General features: G+C 40.5%; 1 protein-coding gene and 1 long non-coding RNA gene across 9 annotated transcripts; one reads left to right on the plus strand and one right to left on the minus strand.

The window, feature by feature from the left end:
* Positions 1 to 8,702: 8,702 nt before the first annotated feature.
* LOC107263930 lies at positions 8,703 to 14,019 on the minus strand. Of its 4 annotated transcripts, XR_003058639.1 has the most exons (5): positions 10,752 to 10,885; positions 10,108 to 10,532; positions 9,495 to 9,700; positions 9,067 to 9,233; positions 8,703 to 8,955 (listed from the first exon to the last, which is right to left on the minus strand). It is a non-coding gene; the product is annotated as an uncharacterized LOC107263930 (long non-coding RNA). The 4 variants fall into 4 exon arrangements; XR_003058638.1 differs by lacking the exon at positions 10,752 to 10,885 and adding an exon at positions 13,133 to 14,019 and having other exon boundaries at positions 9,495 to 10,532; XR_001536793.2 differs by having other exon boundaries at positions 9,495 to 10,532.
* LOC107263924 lies at positions 10,867 to 22,658 on the plus strand. 5 transcript variants are annotated; one of them, XM_025081387.1, is made up of 9 exons: positions 10,867 to 11,013; positions 14,587 to 14,723; positions 14,812 to 14,968; positions 15,093 to 15,181; positions 20,667 to 20,810; positions 20,894 to 21,142; positions 21,298 to 21,339; positions 21,629 to 21,709; positions 22,407 to 22,658. In XM_025081387.1, exons 2-7 carry the CDS (start codon positions 14,624 to 14,626, stop codon positions 21,333 to 21,335), a joined length of 777 nt encoding a protein of 258 aa, XP_024937155.1. In that variant the 5' UTR covers positions 10,867 to 11,013; positions 14,587 to 14,623; the 3' UTR covers positions 21,336 to 21,339; positions 21,629 to 21,709; positions 22,407 to 22,658. The 5 variants fall into 5 exon arrangements, with proteins under 5 accessions (XP_024937155.1, XP_015587106.1, XP_015587110.1 ...); XM_015731620.2 differs by lacking the exon at positions 21,298 to 21,339 and having other exon boundaries at positions 22,407 to 22,493; XM_015731622.2 differs by lacking the exon at positions 21,298 to 21,339 and having other exon boundaries at positions 10,999 to 11,113; positions 22,407 to 22,493.
* Positions 22,659 to 22,714: the final 56 nt, after the last annotated feature.

Here is a 22,714-nt window from a genome sequence, read left to right on the forward strand (position 1 = left end):
ATAGTGCCAGTCGGTCAATTATCACAGTTACAGTATAAGCCAGAGTGAATTTCCATGTGAACAACCCTTAAGGTCGTGCGACCATAGTCAAAAGAGCATAGTAAACCCATGGATGCTCCATTGTCAATGTGGCTCAACCGGAAGTTAACTTTTTAACCAAGAGAAGGACACGTGCCGATATCATCCGATCCACCCCCGGGACAGGTCACGCGACCGGAAGAAGCATCCTAATTGATATTGATTCGCGGGCTCCCATCACGTTTTTCAAGGGACGTTATTTTCATACCTAGTAAAATTCGAGCTAGTTAGTTACTTTGCGTTCAATTTTGAACATAACCTAAAGGCTGTTGATGGTTGGTTAACGAATGATAAAAAGAGCCAGCACTTCCGGTTCTTATTTTGGGTCCCTTTAACGCGTCGCTAAATCCAACTGTTTATCTACTACAGTCCGTTTCCTCGCTCGAGACTCACAAAGTAAATCCAAACGTCCGCTCGGGCTTGGATCGCGAGGCAAAAGTTTTCGAAAACTTTTTCAATACGTAAAAGTTCGACGGCGCTGGGTTTTACTGTTGGCCGTTAGCAGTTGAAAAGCAGCGCCTAATCGCACCGTGGAGGCGATCGGAGGCTTCGGTTGGCGCTGGCGTTTCCCTCGGAGACTAGATTATGTCCTTCGCTAGTAAAATCGAGAGAGCAGCTAGCGGACGGGAGGAGGTTACGTCGGCTGGAAGCTATCGAGACTGGAATGAATGTGGGTTCGGGAGTGGGAGCGAGAGAGAACGATAGTTTATATAGGCGGAGACACGAGCTACCGTCTGGACGAGTAGGCACTATACGATTGGATTAGAGCCAAGAAGTGGCGTCCTGCGCGGATCGGTTTGAACGATAAGATTTGCGGCTAGAAAAAACACAGTGAAATTAATCAAAGGAAAATTCAACGGGCGACCACCGACAAAGCATATTCCCTGTAAGAATTGATCGTTTCCGGTTCCGCTTCTCTCTTTACGGTACATTGCGGCTCAGCCATGTATTAAGATTACTTAATCGATATACCCTGAACGGGAAATTAATTTTTTTTTTTTCGAAATTTTTTTTACACGTTTTTCGTATTTTTACCTGTTTTGGGATCTAATGAAGATTTATCTTTTAGTGGATTTTTTTTTTTTTTTTTTCGTTTTACGTATACACAAGGCGCAAGACCAACGACGGGAGTTCGCAAACCAGAAGTCAGTGTTTACACGAGTCGCGTGTACGCCGTCTCCCTCTCTTGGTTAAATGGTTAAACATGGATTAAACAAACGGGACCTTGGTTAAACAACAGTTAGCAGCCTTTTAGTCATGGTTAGCCGACTTCTGCACCCTAAAAACACTAGGAGTATCCACGTGGGACTTATTTCGACGAGGCGTGACCGCGATAGCCGTATTTCCCGACGGCTAAGTGACGCTGGGAATTGTTCTCGTTAGGCGTTGGAAAATTATGCGAATACAGTGGAAATGTACAAAGTGGCTAGATAAATCTAGCCTTGGCGGGGGCCAGAAAAAGTGGCGTCTTTTAACACGGGATTTAAGCCGAGTCTGTTAGGGACACTTGCGAGGATCAGGAAGCGTTTAAAGTCCTGAATGGAGGGGTGCGAAATTCTCTTTATTATTGCGAGGGATAGAAAGAAAAATATATATATATGGATAGTCACTTCTTACTGTCAATCCCACGTGATTTTTCCTCGTACTCGGATTTAGAAACGATATATTTTTCTACATGGGATTATGCTTTTCGAAAAAAAAATTATCAATAGACATTTTTCGGAAATGTTTTTTTATTTACAATATTTTCTAAGTCCCCGCGTATATTCGGCGGTGGAACGAAAAATTTTCTTGGCAGATATCGCAAGTGTTATTTTAGGGGTAGTTTTCATTGTCACAGTCGAAACATTCATGGGACAATTAACTGCTCGACCAAAAGCAATATGTTCGCTGGTGTCATGGGTATATACAGTATATACCAAAAACACCCTTATTTCGTGTGTATATGACAAGCGAATCGTCCCACGCCCCACGGGGTTACTTAGTACCCTACAATGGCTGGGACACGCGTACCAACCATTAAACGATGGTTACGCCGATATATAGAGAACTGTCATAAAATCAGCGGTAATGCTAACAGTGTATTCTCTTTGCTTCACCGTCCACCCTTTTACGTAGAATCGGTCATAACACTGAATAAGAATGTACGGTTCCGAAAAAAAAAGTAGGGGTGACTCTTTATTGGCTACCGTAGAAATACGAATTTTTCGAAAAATTAGTTTAGTGAATTTTTTTTTTTGAAAAAAAAAAACCCGACTACCCCACAAAACCACCCTGAAAATCCTTGGCGAAAGATTATCCGAGATTTGGTAGCAGGGTTTGGACGTGGCAAGTATTCAGTAAGGGCGTCAGCGCGTGCATTGATTTCTCGCTCAATTTACCCCGTAGAATTTTCCACCTAGAACTTCTGACCGGACTAAGCCCGAGACCTTAAGCCAGTGGTAAAGTAAACGTTTACCAAATCGTGTCTGACAATACGGAATTTAAGCCTGTTAAATGCGGACACGGTCTGGTACCTATATTATATCGTTCTATTTTCACCGAAATATGAGCCCCCTCGTCAAAGTTCTGGGTGGCTAAAACTTTCGGTACGAGTGACAATATTTTCGGGGGATGAATTGGAAAAATATTTTTATACCCCGTCGCTCGGGCACGGACATAGGTATATGTGTACGCACGCACGCTAAAGGGGATGATTTTACAGGTGAAATTTTAAGATGGCAAAGACAAGGCTATCATCCCTTAACCACTCGGAGATACAACAAAGAGTACGGAATAATGTGAGGACCCGGAAAGCGGAGGCTGCGAACAACCCTTATGAGGGTTAATAATAATCTCATGTATAGGGTGGTCCTTTCTGTATAGGTGTATATCAGGCAGGGTCTCGCTTACAAAATGGCTCAGGGGTTGCTGGCTTTTTTCGAGATGGTAACGTAATATAGGACGAGGAAGGGGCGGCAACCCCTATGCTAGGTCCTCACCTGGGCAAAGGCGTGGCCTTCGCGACAGTGGTCGATAGCGCTGCCCGGGAAACACACCCCGTGAGCGGGAAAGAAAAAAAAGAATAGGGAAGGAGATGAAGCCACTAAGGAAATGCTCAGTCCTGATGGAACGACTGGAGCACCGTCGGATACTTCCGGTCTTGATATTTCCATGACGTTATCAAAAATTGCTTCATTTGTCTTGAGATTCTCGAAAAGATTGAAACTTTTGAGTTTAAGAAAAAATACAAAAAAGATAATTTAACAATTAAAAAATTAATAAATCTTTGGCATACCGTCCAATTTAATTGGTCCACTTGGAAGCTGCGCCAGATGGTCCAGAAAGCCGATTCCGAGCACTAAGTAATTAATAACAGTGCATACCCCGAGTTACGAGCTCGAGAATCTATTTCGAAAGTTACAGATTAAATTCCCAGCATCCAACAAGGATCCTTACTTGGATTTTACTCAGAGGAAAACGGTGATCTATATATGTGCCAGGTCCTAATTAACAGTCTAAATAGGTATTCGCGAGACGATGAAGCGTTTAAAAGCTCATTAGGGAGAATCTTAATGAAAAGTTTCCATTGACCCGGGGCTGGTTAGGATGAGCCCAGAGGATCGCGAGATTAAACCATCATGCAACCCCGTGTGGCGCTACCCCCTTAATCAGGGAAGATACTAGGAAACGGTGCTACGTCAGCGCTAGGTATAAGGCGGCAAAGTGCTGGTTTGTGTTACCGGAAGTGCCGTAATAGCCTGACGTGAGGGAGTTCATCATACCAGGCCATTGTCTCTGGCGCAGTGCTCTTCTTCGCTCTGATAGCAAACAATGAGTCTGACGCGTGGGGCTAAGCCAGGAAAAATGGCCAATAAAATATTTCGAACAGCTGACGTCACTTGATCCAATAAAAAAAAGAGCATTAAAAACCTACATCCTAAAGACAAGGAGCAAAGTTAAAAATAGTCCCGGAGTTAAAAGTTGCGCAAGAGTCATTTCGGATCTATTGGCTACTCGTTCCCAAAAGTCCCTAGGGTGAAGGCCAGTACGCAAGACCCGTCGACACGACCACAATAACACGCGACGTCAGTTTACGGTTGCGTTTTCGTGAAAGCGACAATTGGCCGGATGTTCATTATTGTCATGGGCAGCATTTCCGTCATTGTTGACATTGTCAGCTCGCATTTAGCCTCGAGAAAGCAGCCGATCTTCGTAGACGTGAAATAGCCTTTAAACGCGTTAAAATCGTGCATTGTGAGTGGTACCTTAAAGGTCGACCGTTACCAAGTGCATATATCGTACGTTAACCAAAAGACAAAAACAGATCAAGCAGATTAAATATATTTGCGTAGACTGTATATAAAAGCTAAAAAGTAAAACATAACCCCAAAACACGGCATATACGCAACTTCAAGTTTAACCGTTTTTGCGGTTTTCAAACGGCGACCGGGAAGGTCCCCGTTACCCCATACGACCAAGGCACCGTCTGATCCGCAACGACGTGTTCAACCATAACGATTTTAAAACGTGCTTTAAAACGCCAGACTCGACCCCGACTATTTCTCAGATTCGATTACGAGTCCGGCAGTTCGGTATCGGCGAGCAAATCCCCAAGCCGATCTCTCGCTCGGCCGAGCAAGAAATCGCGTGGACGATTTTATGTTTTCATTTGGAAAAGTGCACTGGCCACCCCGCATTGCGTTTCCGGTGAGTTTGCGATGAGACTTTATTGATATAGGAGCGAGGGAGGTCCCATAGGAAATAAGAAAAGCGTATACAGCATAGCTACCTACTAAACAGATAGGAGGGTTAAATTGAGGTAATGACGTTATTCTATAAGGGTGCAAAAGTCTCGACTCGATTCGTATATATATATACAGAATCTGCTATAGAAATGGTTAAAAATAGAAAAAAATACAATCCAAAGTAATAAGACGCTATTCATCGCGATTCCTATGACGTCGATTCGATATGAATTCCACTTTTTATTATTTTTTTTCAAGATACCGTGTGTACTTAGGATCCGACAAGTCCGTACGTCGTTCGCTTTGCTCTCTGTGAAACGATAAATCAAATCTCGAGGCCAGCTGGTTGGTTGCGTGTTCCTTGCATTGTCACGGGCGTCTCGTCGTTTAAATCCATTTAACCTAACCAGCCTTATGGTTCGACAATGTTCGACGTATAGTTCGGTTTGTTCCTTGGGGCCCGAAAAATGGGTCCCCCCCTTTTCGGGTTGGGCACGACAAGGCGTGTCCCGTGTTTCCGACGCATCTCCCTTTCACGTGGCGACTTTTCATTGGGAGATCGATGGCCTACCTATTATGCATTCTCGAGCGAAAATGCGTCGCCACCTAGAAACGGATGTAGAGATAGTTTCCCTTGGCGGTACGAGTGCGGGACGACTCAAAGAAGTCATTTTGAAGAGGTAAAAAGGAGCCCGCCAGTCCGAATGACAGTTATCGGAATCGTCAATTCGATCGAGAGATCGGAGAAGGTCCAGGGGTTAGATTTTCGAAACGGCCTATACCTACCGTAAGTGCGAGAGAGACGGACTGATTGTGGCTCCCGTGCGTAAGACAAGGACGGACATACAGCTCGTCCAAAATCCTTCGAGTTGTACATTATTTTTCGTCAATTTCCGACACGTCGTCAATGTTGTTTGTAATTTGAAAATCATCCGTCAAAACCTAATTAATACTTTTTTTTTAAATACTGCACCTCTCCCGTGTACTCACCTTAAGGTTTATTTTGAAATTCGAAACACTATCGCCAGGCTGCCCCTCGCCTATGCTCTCCTGCCCCTTACGGCTTCTGCCTGTAAAGTGTGAACGACGTGTGCTTCCCTTGGTCTTTCCATATCCTCCCCACGAGCTCACAAGCAGGCACCCTTTTAGCGCGGCAAGCACACCCCCAAAACGTCAGGGCTAATTGATATAAACGCAGGCTGTAATATACTTGTCATAGCGACCCCAAAAACCCGACGTTGTAAGCCTCGGCGTGGCTTATGTTAGTTGATATTAGACTTAGCGGTCTAATATTGGACGATCCTATTAACATATGAATACCAGCCTTGAATGCGTATGACTATCCGGGTAACGAGACTATATGCATGCGAATAGTTAACGATTGATTTCTGTAGCCCTCGAAGGCCCAAAATTCCGTTGTGAACGTGGCTGTAGCAATCGTGATGGCGAGTATTAACAAAACGGTGAAATCTTTACGACTTAACATTTCACTGACATGACGAGGAATTTTCAAATTTTGAAGAAAAAAAAATTACCAGAAAAATCATGGCGTGAGAACATAGTGTGAAAAATCGTTTACAACTCCGTGGGGTAACTCGGATATTGTCTTAGCAATTTGAAGGCTGCCAAGGGGGGACCACCCTTGTACCCCATAAACGTATTCATGGCCCTATGGGACTATAGGGGGATTCGGTTATAACGCTCATGAAATCACCGCTGTCGATATGGAACCTTGCTGGTAATAAAGATTGATGGGCTTTAATTAAACGTTTAATAAAAACCGCCGTAACTAAAAGCCAAAAGAGATGCCTGGGTGTTATCTTTAAAATTGACCGATGCATCCAGCGGGCATTTTAAAAGGACGCCAGCTGGTTCTCGTGTAGATTGGTTAGGTGGTTTGAAAGTTTGGAAAATTTTACACATATCTTTTTTTTTTCTAACAGACTCACTGACTCTAGCGTGCGTATTAAAATTTACAATGTCAATGAGACGTAATACGGTAGGTACCTTGTATATAGGTATATACTGTACTGCTATAATTCAGTACTAAAAGGTGCACGAGACTCGCGCCCTTTTGTCCCAGTGCATCTGCCCATTGACAATGGTAATGGGCGTGAAATTTCGAAAATCTCTGCAAAAGTCACAGTCACCTTAAATGCCTACGGGAGCGCTGACAAATTCTGGTTTATGGCCCGGTCGACCAGGTGGTCCTGAAAAACCTCCTACAGAAGATGCATCCAGCATCCATATTGTTAGAAACGTTTGGTTTCTCATTGACTTCAATTTTGTAAAATTTCTTTGGTATCGCAAAAAAAAAATAGATACAACTTCCTCATCTTCTTGAGCTTCTCGCATTTCTCGTCCTTCGGTCGCGATGTCCACGTCTAAAAAAGTTTCCCAGCAGCACGCGGTTGACCTTGAGTCATGAACGTCTAAATTAGTTATCGACGACACTAGCCAAGTAATATACCGGTGGTCTTGACTATCGTCCACCAAGCGGAATTATAGATGGAACGGAGCGAGGAGCCAAAAATTAATGCGAATAAGCAAAAGGCGTGAGCGCACAGCATCACCGACAGAGAGGCACAGACGAGATGGTACCAGATGAGATCAGAAGGGTGTCGTGGCGTGAAATCGTAGCGAGCCAAAATATTTGTATTTTTCATCTATTGTCAATACGACCTGGCAAACCATTTACGTATTGTAACCATAGCTTGGGGTCATGGGATACCCCAGAGTGTCGCAGAATGGCCTGTGGTCACGAAGAATTTCATGAATGAAAGTGAAGGTCCTGAACACCCTGCGCGCCCACCCAAATCGCCTAAATATCTTTGAATGGAAGACATTTTTAAATGCTACTGGATTTACTGCATTCACCACGACAAAGCATCCATTTGTCGAATAACTGAGTGTATCCAGCCGGTGATATTTACTGGAAAATTTCTTAGCGTTTATTATAGTCTTTGCCAAAAGGTATCATACTTTACTGATATATATATATATATATTTAGTTTAATACCTGTCACTGTTATAACGAGGAATTATACTGTCATAAAAAGACAGAGTGCACGTGCATCCTGAAAAGGCTACTGACTTGGTGTAAAATGATATGAAGTCAGGACTGGTGCGTGTAAAGCTGGTACGTCTAGAGATGGATATCCCACTAATAAGGCGTATCAGTTACCAAGGAGACAAGGCCTCCTTAACAGCCAAGAAGAATGGCGAACGAAAATAAGAAAAGCACGTTGGGAAGGGCTGGAAAACTCATAAGTTTCAATTTAGCGAGGATCAGCGTCCTCGGATGGGCTTTACGTTAAAGACGGTCTTATTGATTTTCGTGCATTTCAAGATACCCCTGTGTGGAATTCAACCGAATGTTTTCCAACGTGTTCCCATGGTCACTGGCAGTAAGTTGACAACTCCTAAGAGTCCAGCCGGACTGCTACGGACAGGCAATTTTCAGGCTGAAGACAAGAGTTTCGAAAAGTTGTTGATCGACGAGAACGAATTCAGTGGTAGAAGCAACGGCAAAGTTTAGCCAGTGGATTCGTACACGAAGTAATCTCTACGTCGAATCGAATACGGATATTAAAAAAATAAAAATAGAAATGACGTACCGTCTCTTAAATTAGTACGAAGATACAGAAATGACTTACACGCGCGTATCCAGTGCACTGTACGAAAATAAATCGACAGATATTTCAATTGATATATGGATCGTCGATAAAGGCGCATAATATTCCCACAAATTTATCCAATACTCCCGTCCGCTTCGGCTTTCATAACCTGTACGTATTTCCGACGCATTCACAGTTCATCTCCAATCTGACAGCTAATTGGCTGAACCGGCAGAATAACGTATAGGATTTGTAGTATGTATATTTATGGACGTCCAACTCACGAGCGAAGAATTTATTTATCCGACAGTACATAACAAGTTACACCATTTCCTATAGCAGACGTATGATTCCATCCAATACGCAGTACGTAACGTCACGCTGTTCAATTATAACCACAAACGCCCATTCACGTATTGGCTACATTTTTACCGTCGCCTCCGCGTCGTGACGACTTTCGCCATTTTTAATCCTGGCTTTAAACTCTGGCAAACTTTCTCATCCTCACCCTGTGTACACAAACACGTCACGACCTACGGCAAGAAGACGCGACACGATTCGTCTATAATTATCCAGACTGGATAGTGAATTCTCCGAGGAAGCAGCGCCGCCATAATGAAAAAAGTCCCTAGACACTTTCTTACCAGAATGATTACCTGCGATGGACAAAATGAGACTGGTATCCGTGTTAGCTATGACCACCCTGTAGATACTTTGTACTTCTGGACGACGCTATGCGGGTGCTCGTTGGACGTCTAATTTTGAAACGAGACTGAGAATCCAAGCTGAGAACTGGGTCAAGCGCTGAAATCTAGAATGTTGTAACATATAAGGATGCTATAGGTATAGATATTTAAGACAGCACTGGGTCACAGATAATGACTCTACAAATCTCAAGAGTCCTGGACTCTTATTTAAGGTTAGTCGATGTATTATGACGTGCCATGCGGACTTTTGACGCGTTAGAATATTTGATGCGAGGAAACATAACCTCGAAAACTTGACTCCGTAAGACCTCCGTGGGGTAGTACGTGAATAATAACTAGACGGCTGTAATAACTTCTCGACTTACCTTGGAAGTACCACGTGAACCACCGAGAAGACACTTGGATGGACAGGCTCGTGAAAGTATCGCGAAAATTGGATGGGATTCCAAATTGGAATTTCAGCGGGTATCAATGAGGAGGGTTAGGACGAGTGGAACTTTTGAAGGATCCTTCGATCAGACTCACAGATTTCTGAGTATCGCGTGTTTCAGTTACGACGGAACGGGAAGGTCTAGATGGAAATTGTATATGGGTTTACATATATTTGTATACCGTGTAACGGTTACGTGTGCACGTAGCTTAAAGTCAAGAGTCATCGGAGTGAAAAGTGGTCGTAGCATCTCGGAATCTCGCACCGTTTGGCCGTGGCCGAATTTAAAATAAATACTATCTATACAGACGAGCGAGGACGAGAATACAGAAATAAAAATAGCCTTGCATTTAGCACACCGGGTATACGAGTTAGCGTACTGGGGTTGCTTTGAATAAGTAGTGCCAAATCGGAAAGATCACCTTTCTAGCGGACGTCGATATCGTCGTGTAGTAATGCGAGACACCGAGTCGCCGGACTCGTGCCCTTTTTGGGATTAGTCGATCTTAAGTGATACTTATCTCTTTCAACGTCTCAAGCCTCATTACCATGTCAAGATCCGAAGATATCGACTGTTCCAAGTATTTTTCATCCACGGCGTCCGTTGAGAACTCGCGCTGGCGATACTTATTTTTTTGCGCACGGCTAAATCGTATTTTCGCCATGTGACGTATGACCGGGGCGTCCTGACGTCATCAGACGATGTGTCGTAAACAGACGGATTTATTCTCAAGTCCACCGGAAATTCGCTCGCCATTAACCCTTCCTTATCAATCCTCATGTAACAACGAAAATTCCCGTCGATTCTTAGGAATAACATTCCTTTTCCAAAATGATGATCGAATTCTTATTTTTTTTTCTTCTTTCGCTGTTCTCTTGATCGATTCTTCTTCAAGATCAAGAAAACAATTCCGATCCGGTTAATTCAGGTAGCTTTAAATCTTCGAATTCTCAGGATCCGTTGTGTAGACGTCTGAAATAAAATGATCTTTTTCAAATAACAAACAACTGAAATTTATTCTAGAACTCTCTATATGCTACTTCAAATTTAACAAACACTGTCGTAATCGAACAAGAAATGCAAAATCATCATTCGAAAATTTTTATAGCTTTGTAAATCTAACCTAGATTGGCAGAGTTACCGTCATCCTGGCATTTGATAAACAAAACAAATATACAAAAAGACATTTACTCAAAGTGCCTGTAGAAATTGCGGAACGTGTAGAATTGTATTGGAGGATGTCAGTCATCGTCGTAGTCCTCGTCGTACAGGGGTATTTCGATGTTTTGACCAATCGTTGGCCCCATGTGGGGGTTGCCATAAATGTCCCGCGCGTGTCGCCGAATTTTCCCGCAGCGCGGCGCCACCGGTCGACCTATACTAGTGCGCTTTTTTGGCGGCGGCCGCGCAGTGTAAGGTCCAACCCCCGAACCGACCGGTCATCCGAAACTAGGTAAAGGATTCATCGAATCGATCGGATTGATCGAAGTACTTAAGGAGGACGAAAGTTTTATATTTTTTTTTTATTTCTTCGTACTTCCGTGATACTTTTGGTTGGTTTCTGTTTTTTCGTTAAAAAAAAAGTCTTCTACTACTTCTACCTTCTTCTGCTACTTTGCTGCATTATTCTCACTCACTCTATTTACCACGAGTATCGAGGATCAGACAGCGAACGCCAAACTACGCACGAGATAACAACAATATCGTGAGTGCACGGACTAACAAAAAAAAAGAGCCACAGAAACTCTGACGATTCTCGACGTAAAAAGCTCGAAAAAGCTCGAGATCCCGTGTCGAGTTGCAGTTACAAAAGAGACTAAGAGACAAACAAAGGAAGTACTGTGCCAGTGCAAAACCATTCTGGACTTTAGTTTACCTGCATCTCTTACACCTCTTCTACCTGTCTCTGTTCTACACTATATAGTATGAACTCTCGTTACACGTACTAACCAATTGTATTTGAGTATTTTTTATTGCCTAACCATAACACGTCAACATTATGCAGTTTGATAATAAACGTTTGATGCACCCGCTAACCGCATCCCATAACCATTTTTTGTGCATATGCCGTATATCTAGTTGCGTTTATCGTTACGTGTCCCAGATACATAATTAAATGCGTCCTGGTACGCGGGAACGCACGTACAGTGTGAATAATTAATGTATTAATAGGAATTATTGTTTAAAAAATTAAAAAATTTTTTCATATACAAATATTTATCGCGGAACAAAATTTTTTCGAGCAATCTCATTATGGTATCGTTAATCGATATTTTAGCTGAAATTACGATTTTCAATGTCAGCTGCAAACCAACCACGTATCGTTTATATCGATCGGGCGATCGATTGTTTATAATAATTGAGGGAGATTTGTTTGATAGTTATGTAACATTTCGTATTGAGATCCCGGACGAAAATAGTGCTCAGCGTGTTGCTAGGTCGCTACGTCTGACCCGTTACCGATTCTACTCCACAGTAGAACGCATAACAATATTAGCTTTTACAAAATAGAATTTTGATATTTCCATTTTTTTCACTAAATCGATATTCTCGTAAAACAAATCCACAGAGAGAATTTGAAAAATGAAAAAAAAAATCCAAAAGAATATGCCTTGCGTAGAAAATTCAATTTGCTCTCGATTTTATCGCTTTACGATCGCAGCAATAAAATAGATCACCCACAGTTCTTAGACGAGACGCAATTTTATTTATACGCAATCGGATGAACCAGGCCGCGATCGCGGGTTTCGATTGCGTCAGGCCGAGTGTCGAAAGTGACGAAGTGCGAAATAAATAGTTCTCATTAAGGCGGATAAAATTGGCAGAGCAATACACAAAATAGTAGATCTGCCATTGCACCGAGGGTAGTAGAACCACGTGGCAGCTGACAAAGAGACAGGACCCCGACTGCCAAAGTTTTGATAACCACGTAGTTGCAATAGAGGGTATATATACAGGGTCTGACATAAGAATTTCGTAACGTCGATTGTACAATGCATAAACAGTTTAGACGTGAAACGCTAACGTAGCCTCGAGGAAACCTATAGCCGCCGAGATATATTTCAGTTTTTGGACCTATGCCCCGGATGATTTGGTTGACCACGCCACGAGTATTTTTAGCAGCCATCTAGATTACAGCCGACAGTCCGGATGGTGTCTTCTGGGTAATCCCCGTTTAATGCGTGCATAAAGAAAAGTGATTTTTTTTTAAATAAATCCAAAGCCTTCAAGACCTTGAGTCATAAATTATATCCGACACGTATCGTAGGTTAGAGTGAGAATTTTTTTCTATTTTTCTGCATTGGATTTTATAAATCTTTAAATATAACCTGGAGTTCGTGGCAGATTTAGACTTGTGTATATTCTGATGTTTGGTTAATGTTACTTTGACGTATGTCAGATGGGTTCGATGTCTCTTGAGCATTAGCCGGTTAAGGTCAGTGTTACTGGTTCTGTTATACTTTGAAGAGATATCTGAACTATGACCTAGAATTTTGGATCGTGTCATTTATTTGAGGTTATGGCTGGAATATGATTTTGTTGAGAATTATAGTAAATTGTAATGGACTTACTGGGTTGTTAAGAATGAAACAATAAATAAGGGCGCGAATTTTGCGCGGGTAAGTTGAAAATCGGTCAAAGTCAACCGACTTGAAGCGATTCATGGGGTTGGATGTCCACCTGTTTCCCGACTAAAAACGGCCCGGCCCGGGCAGCCTAAATATAGCGACCGCGAATCCGGGACTCTTGCGTCACTAGGCGTCGTGGGCGCCGAGACGCGTTACCGCCCGACCAATCGTTTTACTTGATTTTCTCTTGCGGCTCTTTCCTTATTGCAAAGGGCAGACGACGTGGGCGGGTTCCGTCTCGAGAACTTGAAATTATTAGACTCCGGTTCGTTCGAGACGCTTCTGCGCGGTGTTAAATGAATTCATTGTCGGGATCGTGATGCCATCTGTTAGATGTTTATGGAAGATACGTATCATTTGCGATAGTTTGCAGTATGACTGTCCTTATTAGGGTTAGTCGTATAGTAAAGAAAGAAAATGTCTGAAGGTACAACGGAAAATTCATTGTATCGACAGTCGGTATGGAATTACCAGAAGAGTGTAAAAATGTAGATTCAATTTGCCGTGGGATACCTGAAAATAGAAGTTAAATTTTGCTGGTATATAAAGTAGATCCGTAACGGTATGCAATGCCGCAGTGATTCTTGGCATTTTGCAGAAATGCGAAATCATTGAGGGCGATCCAGAACGGACGGGGGTTGCGCGCTAAAATTAGCTTTAAAGTTGCGTCAACAAAATAAAAGATGACGCCGGTTTGCGTGTCCCTGTCTTCGATTGGCTCGAGCGAGTGACTCAGAGCCAATCGGAAGGCGTGTTTCATTCGAGTGGGCCACCGAGATTTAAAATAATTATCAACGATATTTCTTGTATTTTTAGAATTATGCCTCATGCCAAAAACAGCTAAGTGGCTATTAAAGAAAAATGTAGAGCGGGAGCTATGCATAACTAGTTATATCTTTTATCGCTTTCATGAAAATCTTTTCACTCGTTGACCGTTATGAGAAAATTTGAAATTTTAATACACGAACCACGTAACTCAACGCTACAATAATATTCATTGGTAAATTGGTATCTGTTGAAAAGGACTATGATTATTTAAAATAGAAATTCTTTAAGTCACGGAAATTTAATCGTGAAAACGTCAGAAGAGTATGGAATGGCGACGAGCTAAAATAGGCTTACGATTGGTATATAACGACAAGGTTAAAAGCACAAGCCCACGTGTTACGCGTGACTGTCGTTTATGCAATTTTTCGTAAACAGGAAAGTTCAATCCTAACAGAATCTCGTAAAGTCTTAGAACTTTATTTGAGAAACGTCAAGATCGGAATTTCTAAAAGAACGAAATGAAAACAAGAAATAGCTCTCGTGCGTTAAATCAGTTTCCATTTTAAAGAAATGGCACCAGTGCCAAAATGAAAATTAACGTGTCTTTGCTTTTTTTTTCTAATTTACAGCGAACGAGTGTGGTTAGCAGTTCAGTAGAGCGACAAAATGGACGCGCGATTCAAAAGCAATCTCGACATGATCGGGCGCAACGAGCCCATCACAAAGAAAGCCAAATTCTGGCAAAGCTACGTCCGCGCGTTGAAAGGTAAAAAAAGAGAACCTACTTTCTATACGAAGGACAGTATCCTCTTCTTACGTAACGTATCTAAAATGGGGCTATTTTATTTTCACAGGCACCGACGACATAAGGGCCCCTGAGCACACTCACAGGCCCCGCAGCATTTTCCGCTCGGAATTCCCTGAGCTGCATTCCACCTCGTGGCCCTGGGGAAAGTCCATCTACGACGATCCCATCCACGCCGGAGAACGCATCAACGTACCTGGATACAGGTGTGTAGAAACAGATCCTTTGAAAGTCATCGAATGATGATTCTTATTCAAAAAAAGTGTTCATTAAATTTAATCAAGTAAATTCTTCCAATTTATTTTTATATTTATTTTTACTATATTTCAGGTACCTGCCCGTTCACCGTGAGATCTACGGATACTCGCCCAGGCAGCTGTACCCCCACCAGTACAAACCCATAGAACGCTACACCCCCGGTACGTACTAAACAACTAAAAAAAAAAACAAGCGAAAGAGAAAAATCGGAGACAAAGATCGAAGTTTCGAAAGTATGAAAAAGAAACGACAAAAGAAAGAGAAAAACGGAAATGAATGCAAAATACAAAGAAAATATTAGTACCATCGCATCGTGCCGTCGAGAGTATCATCCAATAACCACGTTTATAACCCAACGTTTGCATTCGGGCTCATACAGTTAGTTCGATAAGTTCTCACTGATGTACCAAGGCTTGTTTTTTGGCTTCCGATTAGCAGCGCCGCGTACGACGAATTTTCGTACTATAAAAATTCATCCGTTATCGCGGCACTTTTTGAAATCACGATCAATTTCATTGTGTCTTACGCATGATTTTCGCTGTCACTCTTCCTCTATATCCTTCTGTTCTTTCTTTATTTCTCTCTCTCTCTCTCACACACACACACACTCTCTCTATTCTCTCAACTTTCTTTCATCAATTTCTCTTCATGCCATCGGTTACCCTCGGTCGGTAATATATAATCAGAAGCCAAAAACGCCAATTGTTAACTACGAATTTGTACGACGTCCTTCCCTGGAAGTAATGAGTAACACAACAATGTCCTACAGTGATGCCTGCACTCGACTAAACAGAATATGAAAGAAAAAATAAAAAAAAAAAACAGTGTTTATTAAATAGTACCAGCGATGCCCGTTCGATTCTTCATTAATGTCACTAGTGTCATTACTAAATTTTCTTGTGCCACTCTCCTATTTCATTTATATAAACCAAATGCATCTTACCGTTTAGTCATACGTGTTTAGAAAAAGAACAACCAAAAACGTACCCTAGCTGTAACTGATACGATTAATCGAGAATATCATATCATATATAATGATACTAATTTTACTCTACACTCTTTGTATCTAAGTTAATTATATACAATATATATACATGCATATACATACATATATATTTAAATATATAAAAGTTGAAAGTAATACAAAAAATTGAAATAAGAAAGATGATCAAAGAAGGTATTACGTATAGCACGTATCCGTCGTGTCTTTTATTTCGCTAAAGCTACTTAAGATACTGATAATGGAGTAGGAGTAGGCGGTGTTCAGTCCAACTTTTGCTTTTACGGTTTTTTTTCCGGGCTTTGAACGAATAGAAAAAAAGAAATTTAATATCCGTTCGCCATTGTTAAATTTGTTATTGTTATACAGCTGTAACGATTCACGCGCTCGTCTCTTCAAGACAGCTTTTGTTTTTTAGCTTAAGAAAACCATCCGATCTGCCTTTTGATTTTAATTCGAATTATCAAAAAAAAAAAAAAAGTCGAACATAATATACCGGGTCATTTTTTTCGAGCGATCCAAAGGCAGACCGCGTTACGCTACTTTTATTTTATATAATAATAATAAAGTATAAATATATTAATTCTAAGTATATCTCTAACCTGAAACTCACGCGGTTCATCGTTGCGACTTTTCGGGAAAAAAAATTTTTTTGAAAATCATTTTTCAGGGCGGTCCGTTTCGGTTTCCGGGGGGATGGTTACGCTCGGTTCCGCGATTTCTTATATTTCTGAAAGACAAAGAGGAAAAAACAAATCAAAAGATCAAAATCGCGATTTTGAAAAATTCGAGGGACATAAAATGCACCCACGATTTTTGACCCGAGGTAATAATAAGGGTCGCACGTTAAAATTCATTTGATTCGGGGTAGTAAAAGTTTTGGTACAACGATCCAACAAATTCGTTTCGTCCTCACGTGACGTATTCTGAGCGTCCAATGTAAACCAGCCATAGCAGACAGTCACGCACAGACAGCCACATAAAAACGACAACAGCACAGAAGAGCACAAGATCATCGTCGCTCGAAGTTTGTGTCGTGTCTTTGTCAACCCGTTCAAGATGTCTTGTGAAACGTCCAGTAATAAGAGAAAAGAATGAGTATGGGAATAAATGGAGTAAAATCAAAGGTCCAACGTTAAAGACTGACGCCTTGCATGCTTATGATTTTGACTTTTTCCAGGAAGTTGTCCATCGAAATTCATTATTTTGAATCGCATCACGGAAATGAGCGACGTTAAGCGCCAACAGATCTCGCGCAAGTGGGAAATAAAAGAGCGAAATTATATCAACATGGTAGCACGACATCGTTTCATACTGCGCACGCGTTAAAGGGATTTACAGAAAACAAAAAATAATAATAATAATATGAAAAAAGGCAAAATTTTACCCAGAAACAAAAAAATTCGCACCTCGATCCACTATGCGTGCATTTTCATTCGTTCCTTTTAGATATGCTCGTTTTTTTTCTCTTTGTCGCTCTCATGGAAACTCCGAGCCAATATCGAAAAAAATTTTTTGCGAGCAACAACAAAAATTATCGTATACGCTCTCGTCTGCGCTCTTAAGGCGGGGGTAGTGGGGATAAATTTTTTTGGAATTACACAAAATGGAAAATTATTTTTCCGTTTTCTTTTTTATGGTTTTTTTTTTCTTTGCCGTTTATAGTTACTGTAACGAGACCGATTAATCTGCGATTAATTAAGTAGACGCATAAGAATGACTACCGGAGGTTTCATTAAGGCTTTAAATTACGATACGTGTAACTGTGGCTACGTGTAATTCTAGCCCTTTATATATCATTGTATGTACTTGTCTACCCTTGGATCCCATTCGGGAAGATCGAATGAATTTCATCCGATATACAGCGTGCTGACGAGAAAAGTGAAAATATAGAAAATTTCTGACCGTCTATGGTCACTCAAAAAAAAACACAACTCGACTACGGCCGCCCAAACTTGAAAAAGCTGGAAATTTTTCTTAAAGCTTCGTGTTCTAATTTCGTGCTTTCGGTTCTTTTCGACGGTACGTCACGGTTACCCAAATCTGACGACTGCCGATCCTCGCTGGTGCCATTGGACGTGTGAAAAAAATTTTTTTGGAAATTTTGAAGAAAAAAATTTGTAAAAAAAAAAATTTATAAAAAAAGAATTTATAAAAATGGCTAAGCGAAGCTCTGCTTCAATGATCGTCAGAAACAGGGTAAACCGAGTATTCCGTTTTACAAAAATCGAAACCCTTTAATACATGCTCTAATTGAATTTTATTTAATATTGCACGAGAGTCAAGGTGTTACTAACACAAGCGGCAATTTCGACGTCACAAATTAATGGCAATAATTCATTAAAACCAAGATCCAGAAATTTCTGTCTTTTTCAGGAAGTGGCATGTTTTCTTTTAATACGACCCCCCCTCCGTTGTATAGCTTAAGGGATCGTCACAGTGTGACCGCCCGAAAAATAGCCGATTTTCGCGATTTTTTTTTACGTGGATGGAATAAAGTAATCGGTCTAATTTTTTTTTTACAAATTGAAGCACCTATGAAATGTACAAAATGATTTTTAACAAATTTCTTTATGTATCGTTTAACGTTTTTTTTTTATTTGTGGAAAATTGAATGGAAAAAAAATGGTGTCCCATGGTGGCCAGGATTGCGGGCGCAAATTTTACCTCAAACAAAAATTTCAAATGGTTTATAAATCTGCGGGAAAGTCGCTATGCTCCTATGGAGGCTTTTTTGTTTTTAGTGAAATTTGAAAAAATGTCGTCGGTTCGAACAAAACATAAAATTTAGCCTTTTTTTTTGACAGTTTTTCGTAAAAAAAAATTGGAAGATTTCAAACAAAGAAAAAAGCTTCCATAGCAACGTAAGAAATGACGTGAAGAATGTTCTGTTAAAATTTCAAATGGATAGCTTGAAAATTCTTCCTTTGAGAGTGGCCACCGTTTTGAAAAACACCATTCCGAAAAAACGCGTTTAAAGTTCGTAGTTCGCCAGGTCTGACCGTCCAATCCCTTTTTCTAAGAAAGGCTGTAGTGACCGAAATAATTCGAATTTCGACATAAAAATTGGACAGAATGTTTATAACCGTGTATACTATCAGATAATGAAAAAAAAAAAAAAATCGATTTTTTGAAAATTTTACACTGCGACGATCCCTTAAGCGAATATCCGTGAAAAATGACAAATATAATTTTCGCCGTAATTTCGCGTGGTCGTTCGAACGCGTGACAAACGAAAATACATAAGTAACAATTAATCTCGCGAGATGTACGAGTATCATTAAAAAAAAAAAAAACTAAAAATAAATAATAGCCAAAAAGTACGGGGAAAATTATGTTTGACAAGTCGTGAAAATCAGCCCGTATATTAAGTACTCTAACGAGGAAAAAAAAGTCAATTTTTTACACTCCAACATTTTCAAGAGCAACTTGATACTATTTTTTTTTTGAGATTGACCAACGTTTTTTTTGGGTCATCCGTTGAACGTTACGACTCTTTCGAATCTGTATCTCTGTGTCGCAAGGATAATTATTGGACAAGAGAGAAAGAGATAGAGAGAGAGAGAGAGAGAGAGAGAGAGAGAGAGAGTGGACGATTTTTACGAAAAACAATCTCTCCAAGGTTAGTATTATTTTCTATTTTACATGTCCTGTTATCGATTTTGTAAGAAACGCAAACATACTTTCTTTTAAACCTACGACTATCACGTAACCAAAATATCACCCACGTATAAGCTGCTCGTTCGTAATTCAAAAAAAGGGCGGGAAAACACGCCACGCACTGTACAAGAGAACCGGAAACAAGACCCCGTATGCTCCAAGTACTTGGCCATCGATGAGATTGTTGATAATTCGAAAGCAAAGAAAAAGTCAAAAAAAAAATGATACATTTTGAAAATAATTCGGAGAATAACAATCTTATCAGACGCAAGTCCTTTCGAGCGTATTCTTGAGCTTGGCAATTATTATTATTTTTTTCAAACTAATACAATACCGAGCATGTCCATTGCATGGCACTGGTGCGTATGAAATAGAAAGAAAAACAAATGTTAAAAAATGTTAATCCAAAAAATCAGTACGAAGCACGCTAAAAAAACTGCACCTAATGCTAAAACAACTAAACGAAAAGAGAAAAAAAGAAGGCAAACTCAATTCGGCAAAAGTTGGCCAGGCCGCGAGAGCGTGTATCACCAAAAATCATAATCGTACGCGATAAAAAAAAAAAAATTAATAAAAGGATCCGAGGGGTCCAACGAGACTGACAACTCCGAGTCCGTAGTAGTCGTAGAGTGTTGAAAATGTGGATTTTTTAATTCAACAAATCATATCAGTTCACGCATGAATTCGCGAGCACGATAACGAAGGTCCCACGCAGTACATACAAAGATTACAAAAAAAAAAATCCAAAAATTTCTATACAAGAAAAAATTCAACGATACGGGACCCTTGCTCGTGCACGCAATCACGAAACGACGTACCGAGTCAGTGAAGATTTTTTTTTTTTCAAAATTTCATATAACAAAGAAAAATCGAAATCGTCACTGTTTCGGTCAATTGAATCCCACGGAACATTCATATAAGACATTAAACGATTAATTAAATATTAAGTCTCTTACGAACGTGTCCTTTCTCTCATAAAAATCCAGCTAAACCCTACGACGCCGAGAAAGCTTGGAACGACCATCTGGACCGTCTGGCCGACATCGACAGACTCTACCCTAGCAAGAGTCCTCTTCTATCCCGTCACAGGAGCCCTCCACTCTCGACGAAACCACTCTTCGACATCCACGGTAAGAGAAATAAGAGTCAAAAGATATTGGCAACCTTTGACCTTAATGATAAAAAAATCCTAATTCAAATTTTTTACCATCAGGAAACCTGCTCGACGACATATTGCCATCTTTACCAAGTCTGCTCCGTAAGAAGCCACTCTTCGACCTCCTGGACCCTCTTCCGTCGGCTCCCATAAGTGCATTCACCAGGGACCCCTGGTGGTACCCCAGCTATGCACCCTATATTCCCAATTACGCGCAGTACAGCACCCCGTTCTACCTGAGGGACAGCTACCTCAGCCCTGTCAAGCGTCGCTACCTCTGGAGCCGACATCCCCTCAGGCCCTTCGGTAGGTCTTCTCATACGTATCTATAACCATAGTCTTATGCATTGTATCAGTCATATAATATTTTCATTAGGTCATTCGCAACTTCACTCAAATCTATAGACGTGAAATCGATGGAAAGGAAAAAATTATTTTTACAATCAATAATCTTTTTACAGACCTGGAGGACCTATTCATTGCCAGATTAATTTTATAGAGACGTGAGCACTTTCTTTTTGTAGGCATCTCTTCGTCTTCCGGGAAGAGAATAGCCCTTCTGCATATACGTTGTTATATGTGCAAGCATGAATTTTTGTTTACTTGGTAGCAATTATTTAGATAGGCTAGTCTTTGTCTTCAATGATTAATTTTTTTGTAGGTTAGAAAAAAAAGAAGTTTTTCAAATTATTATTGCATCTGCAACGAATAGATATTAGATTAGTCCTCGTGTGTCTCGTCCATTATAGATTTCCTTTGCTGTACATAAAGAACGAAAATCTTACATTTCAGGATCGTTTTACTACTATTATTCGAAGCCGGCCCCACGATTTTACTTTACCAGGCCGTGGTACAATTATTGAAAACGACAAAGTGAGCGACCCCTGTTTCAAGTAGTCACGTTGTGTTCGCAAAAACAAAAAAATATCCACTTGTCAATAATCAAAAAAGTAATAAAAATTTTCCGAAAGTTCCAGCCGAACCCATAATGAACGGCGCCACAGTAAAATCCACTCTGACGTATTAATTGCCATTAACACGAGATCGCCGTAACAGTTGTGTGAATAACGAGGGAAAGAAGGGAATGAGATTTTTGAATTTTTTTTTTTCAGGCGCCGTTCCCACCCTTATAACATTTTTGTATATTTTTTTTTGGAATCGTCGTTACGTCATGACGATTACCATATCCTAAGTGAATTTTTAGCACGTTACGTAATCCCAATCTAATTGATACACGTTATAATTGTTACCGCCCACCCATATCCACTCTTGCAAAGTATATATATATATGTCAATAATGACATTTTGTATTTAAAAACAAAAAAGTCTATTACCCATGCACAAAGCTATACTATTGCACTGCCATTATCGAAGCCAGCAAATATTTATTAATTCCTGAATAAGCCACTGCTCGTTTGTCAATGTGTATCAGGGACGTTCCAAGAGTCCTAATCTTTTTTAAAGTTAACCAAAGTCAAAATATAAATCGACTCTTGAAACTCCATGAGAAGTATGATTACAACTCCTTACATCTGCCTTACAATATTTTTCTCTCTCTTTCTCATTACAGCTCACGTCTACTAGGGACACCACACCTCATCCCGCATGGAACACGCGAAACCATGAATAAAACGGTTTAAAAAGCCACGAAAAAAAAGAAAGAAAAAAAATTACAACAAACATTGTATCATCCCGAAAACTTTCGAAATTTTTGCTCTCACAGTACAGATCGCCCACGGAATTTTATTTATTAACATTTATGTCACACGATGCGCACAACCGTGCCCGTCACTCATTTCTGGTTTATCAAATAAAGAAATTTAAAAAAAAACATCTTAATCAGACTCAAAATCCCATTAATCTCCCACGCACTCTAAA

This window comes from Cephus cinctus, unplaced genomic scaffold, assembly GCF_000341935.2.
Source record: "Cephus cinctus unplaced genomic scaffold, Ccin1 Ccin1_scaffold0168, whole genome shotgun sequence".
NCBI classification, from domain to species: Eukaryota; Metazoa; Arthropoda; class Insecta; order Hymenoptera; family Cephidae; genus Cephus; species Cephus cinctus.

Excerpts from the sequence above, each read along its gene's own strand:
- LOC107263924 (XM_015731620.2), top strand. The coding sequence starts at position 14,624 with ATGGACGCGCGATTCAAAAGCAATCTCGACATGATCGGGCGCAACGAG. Across the intron at positions 14,724-14,811 it reads CTACGTCCGCGCGTTGAAAG|GCACCGACGACATAAGGGCC; the intron begins GTAAAAAAAGAG and ends TTATTTTCACAG. Across the intron at positions 21,143-21,628 it reads ACATCCCCTCAGGCCCTTCG|GATCGTTTTACTACTATTAT; the intron begins GTAGGTCTTCTC and ends CTTACATTTCAG.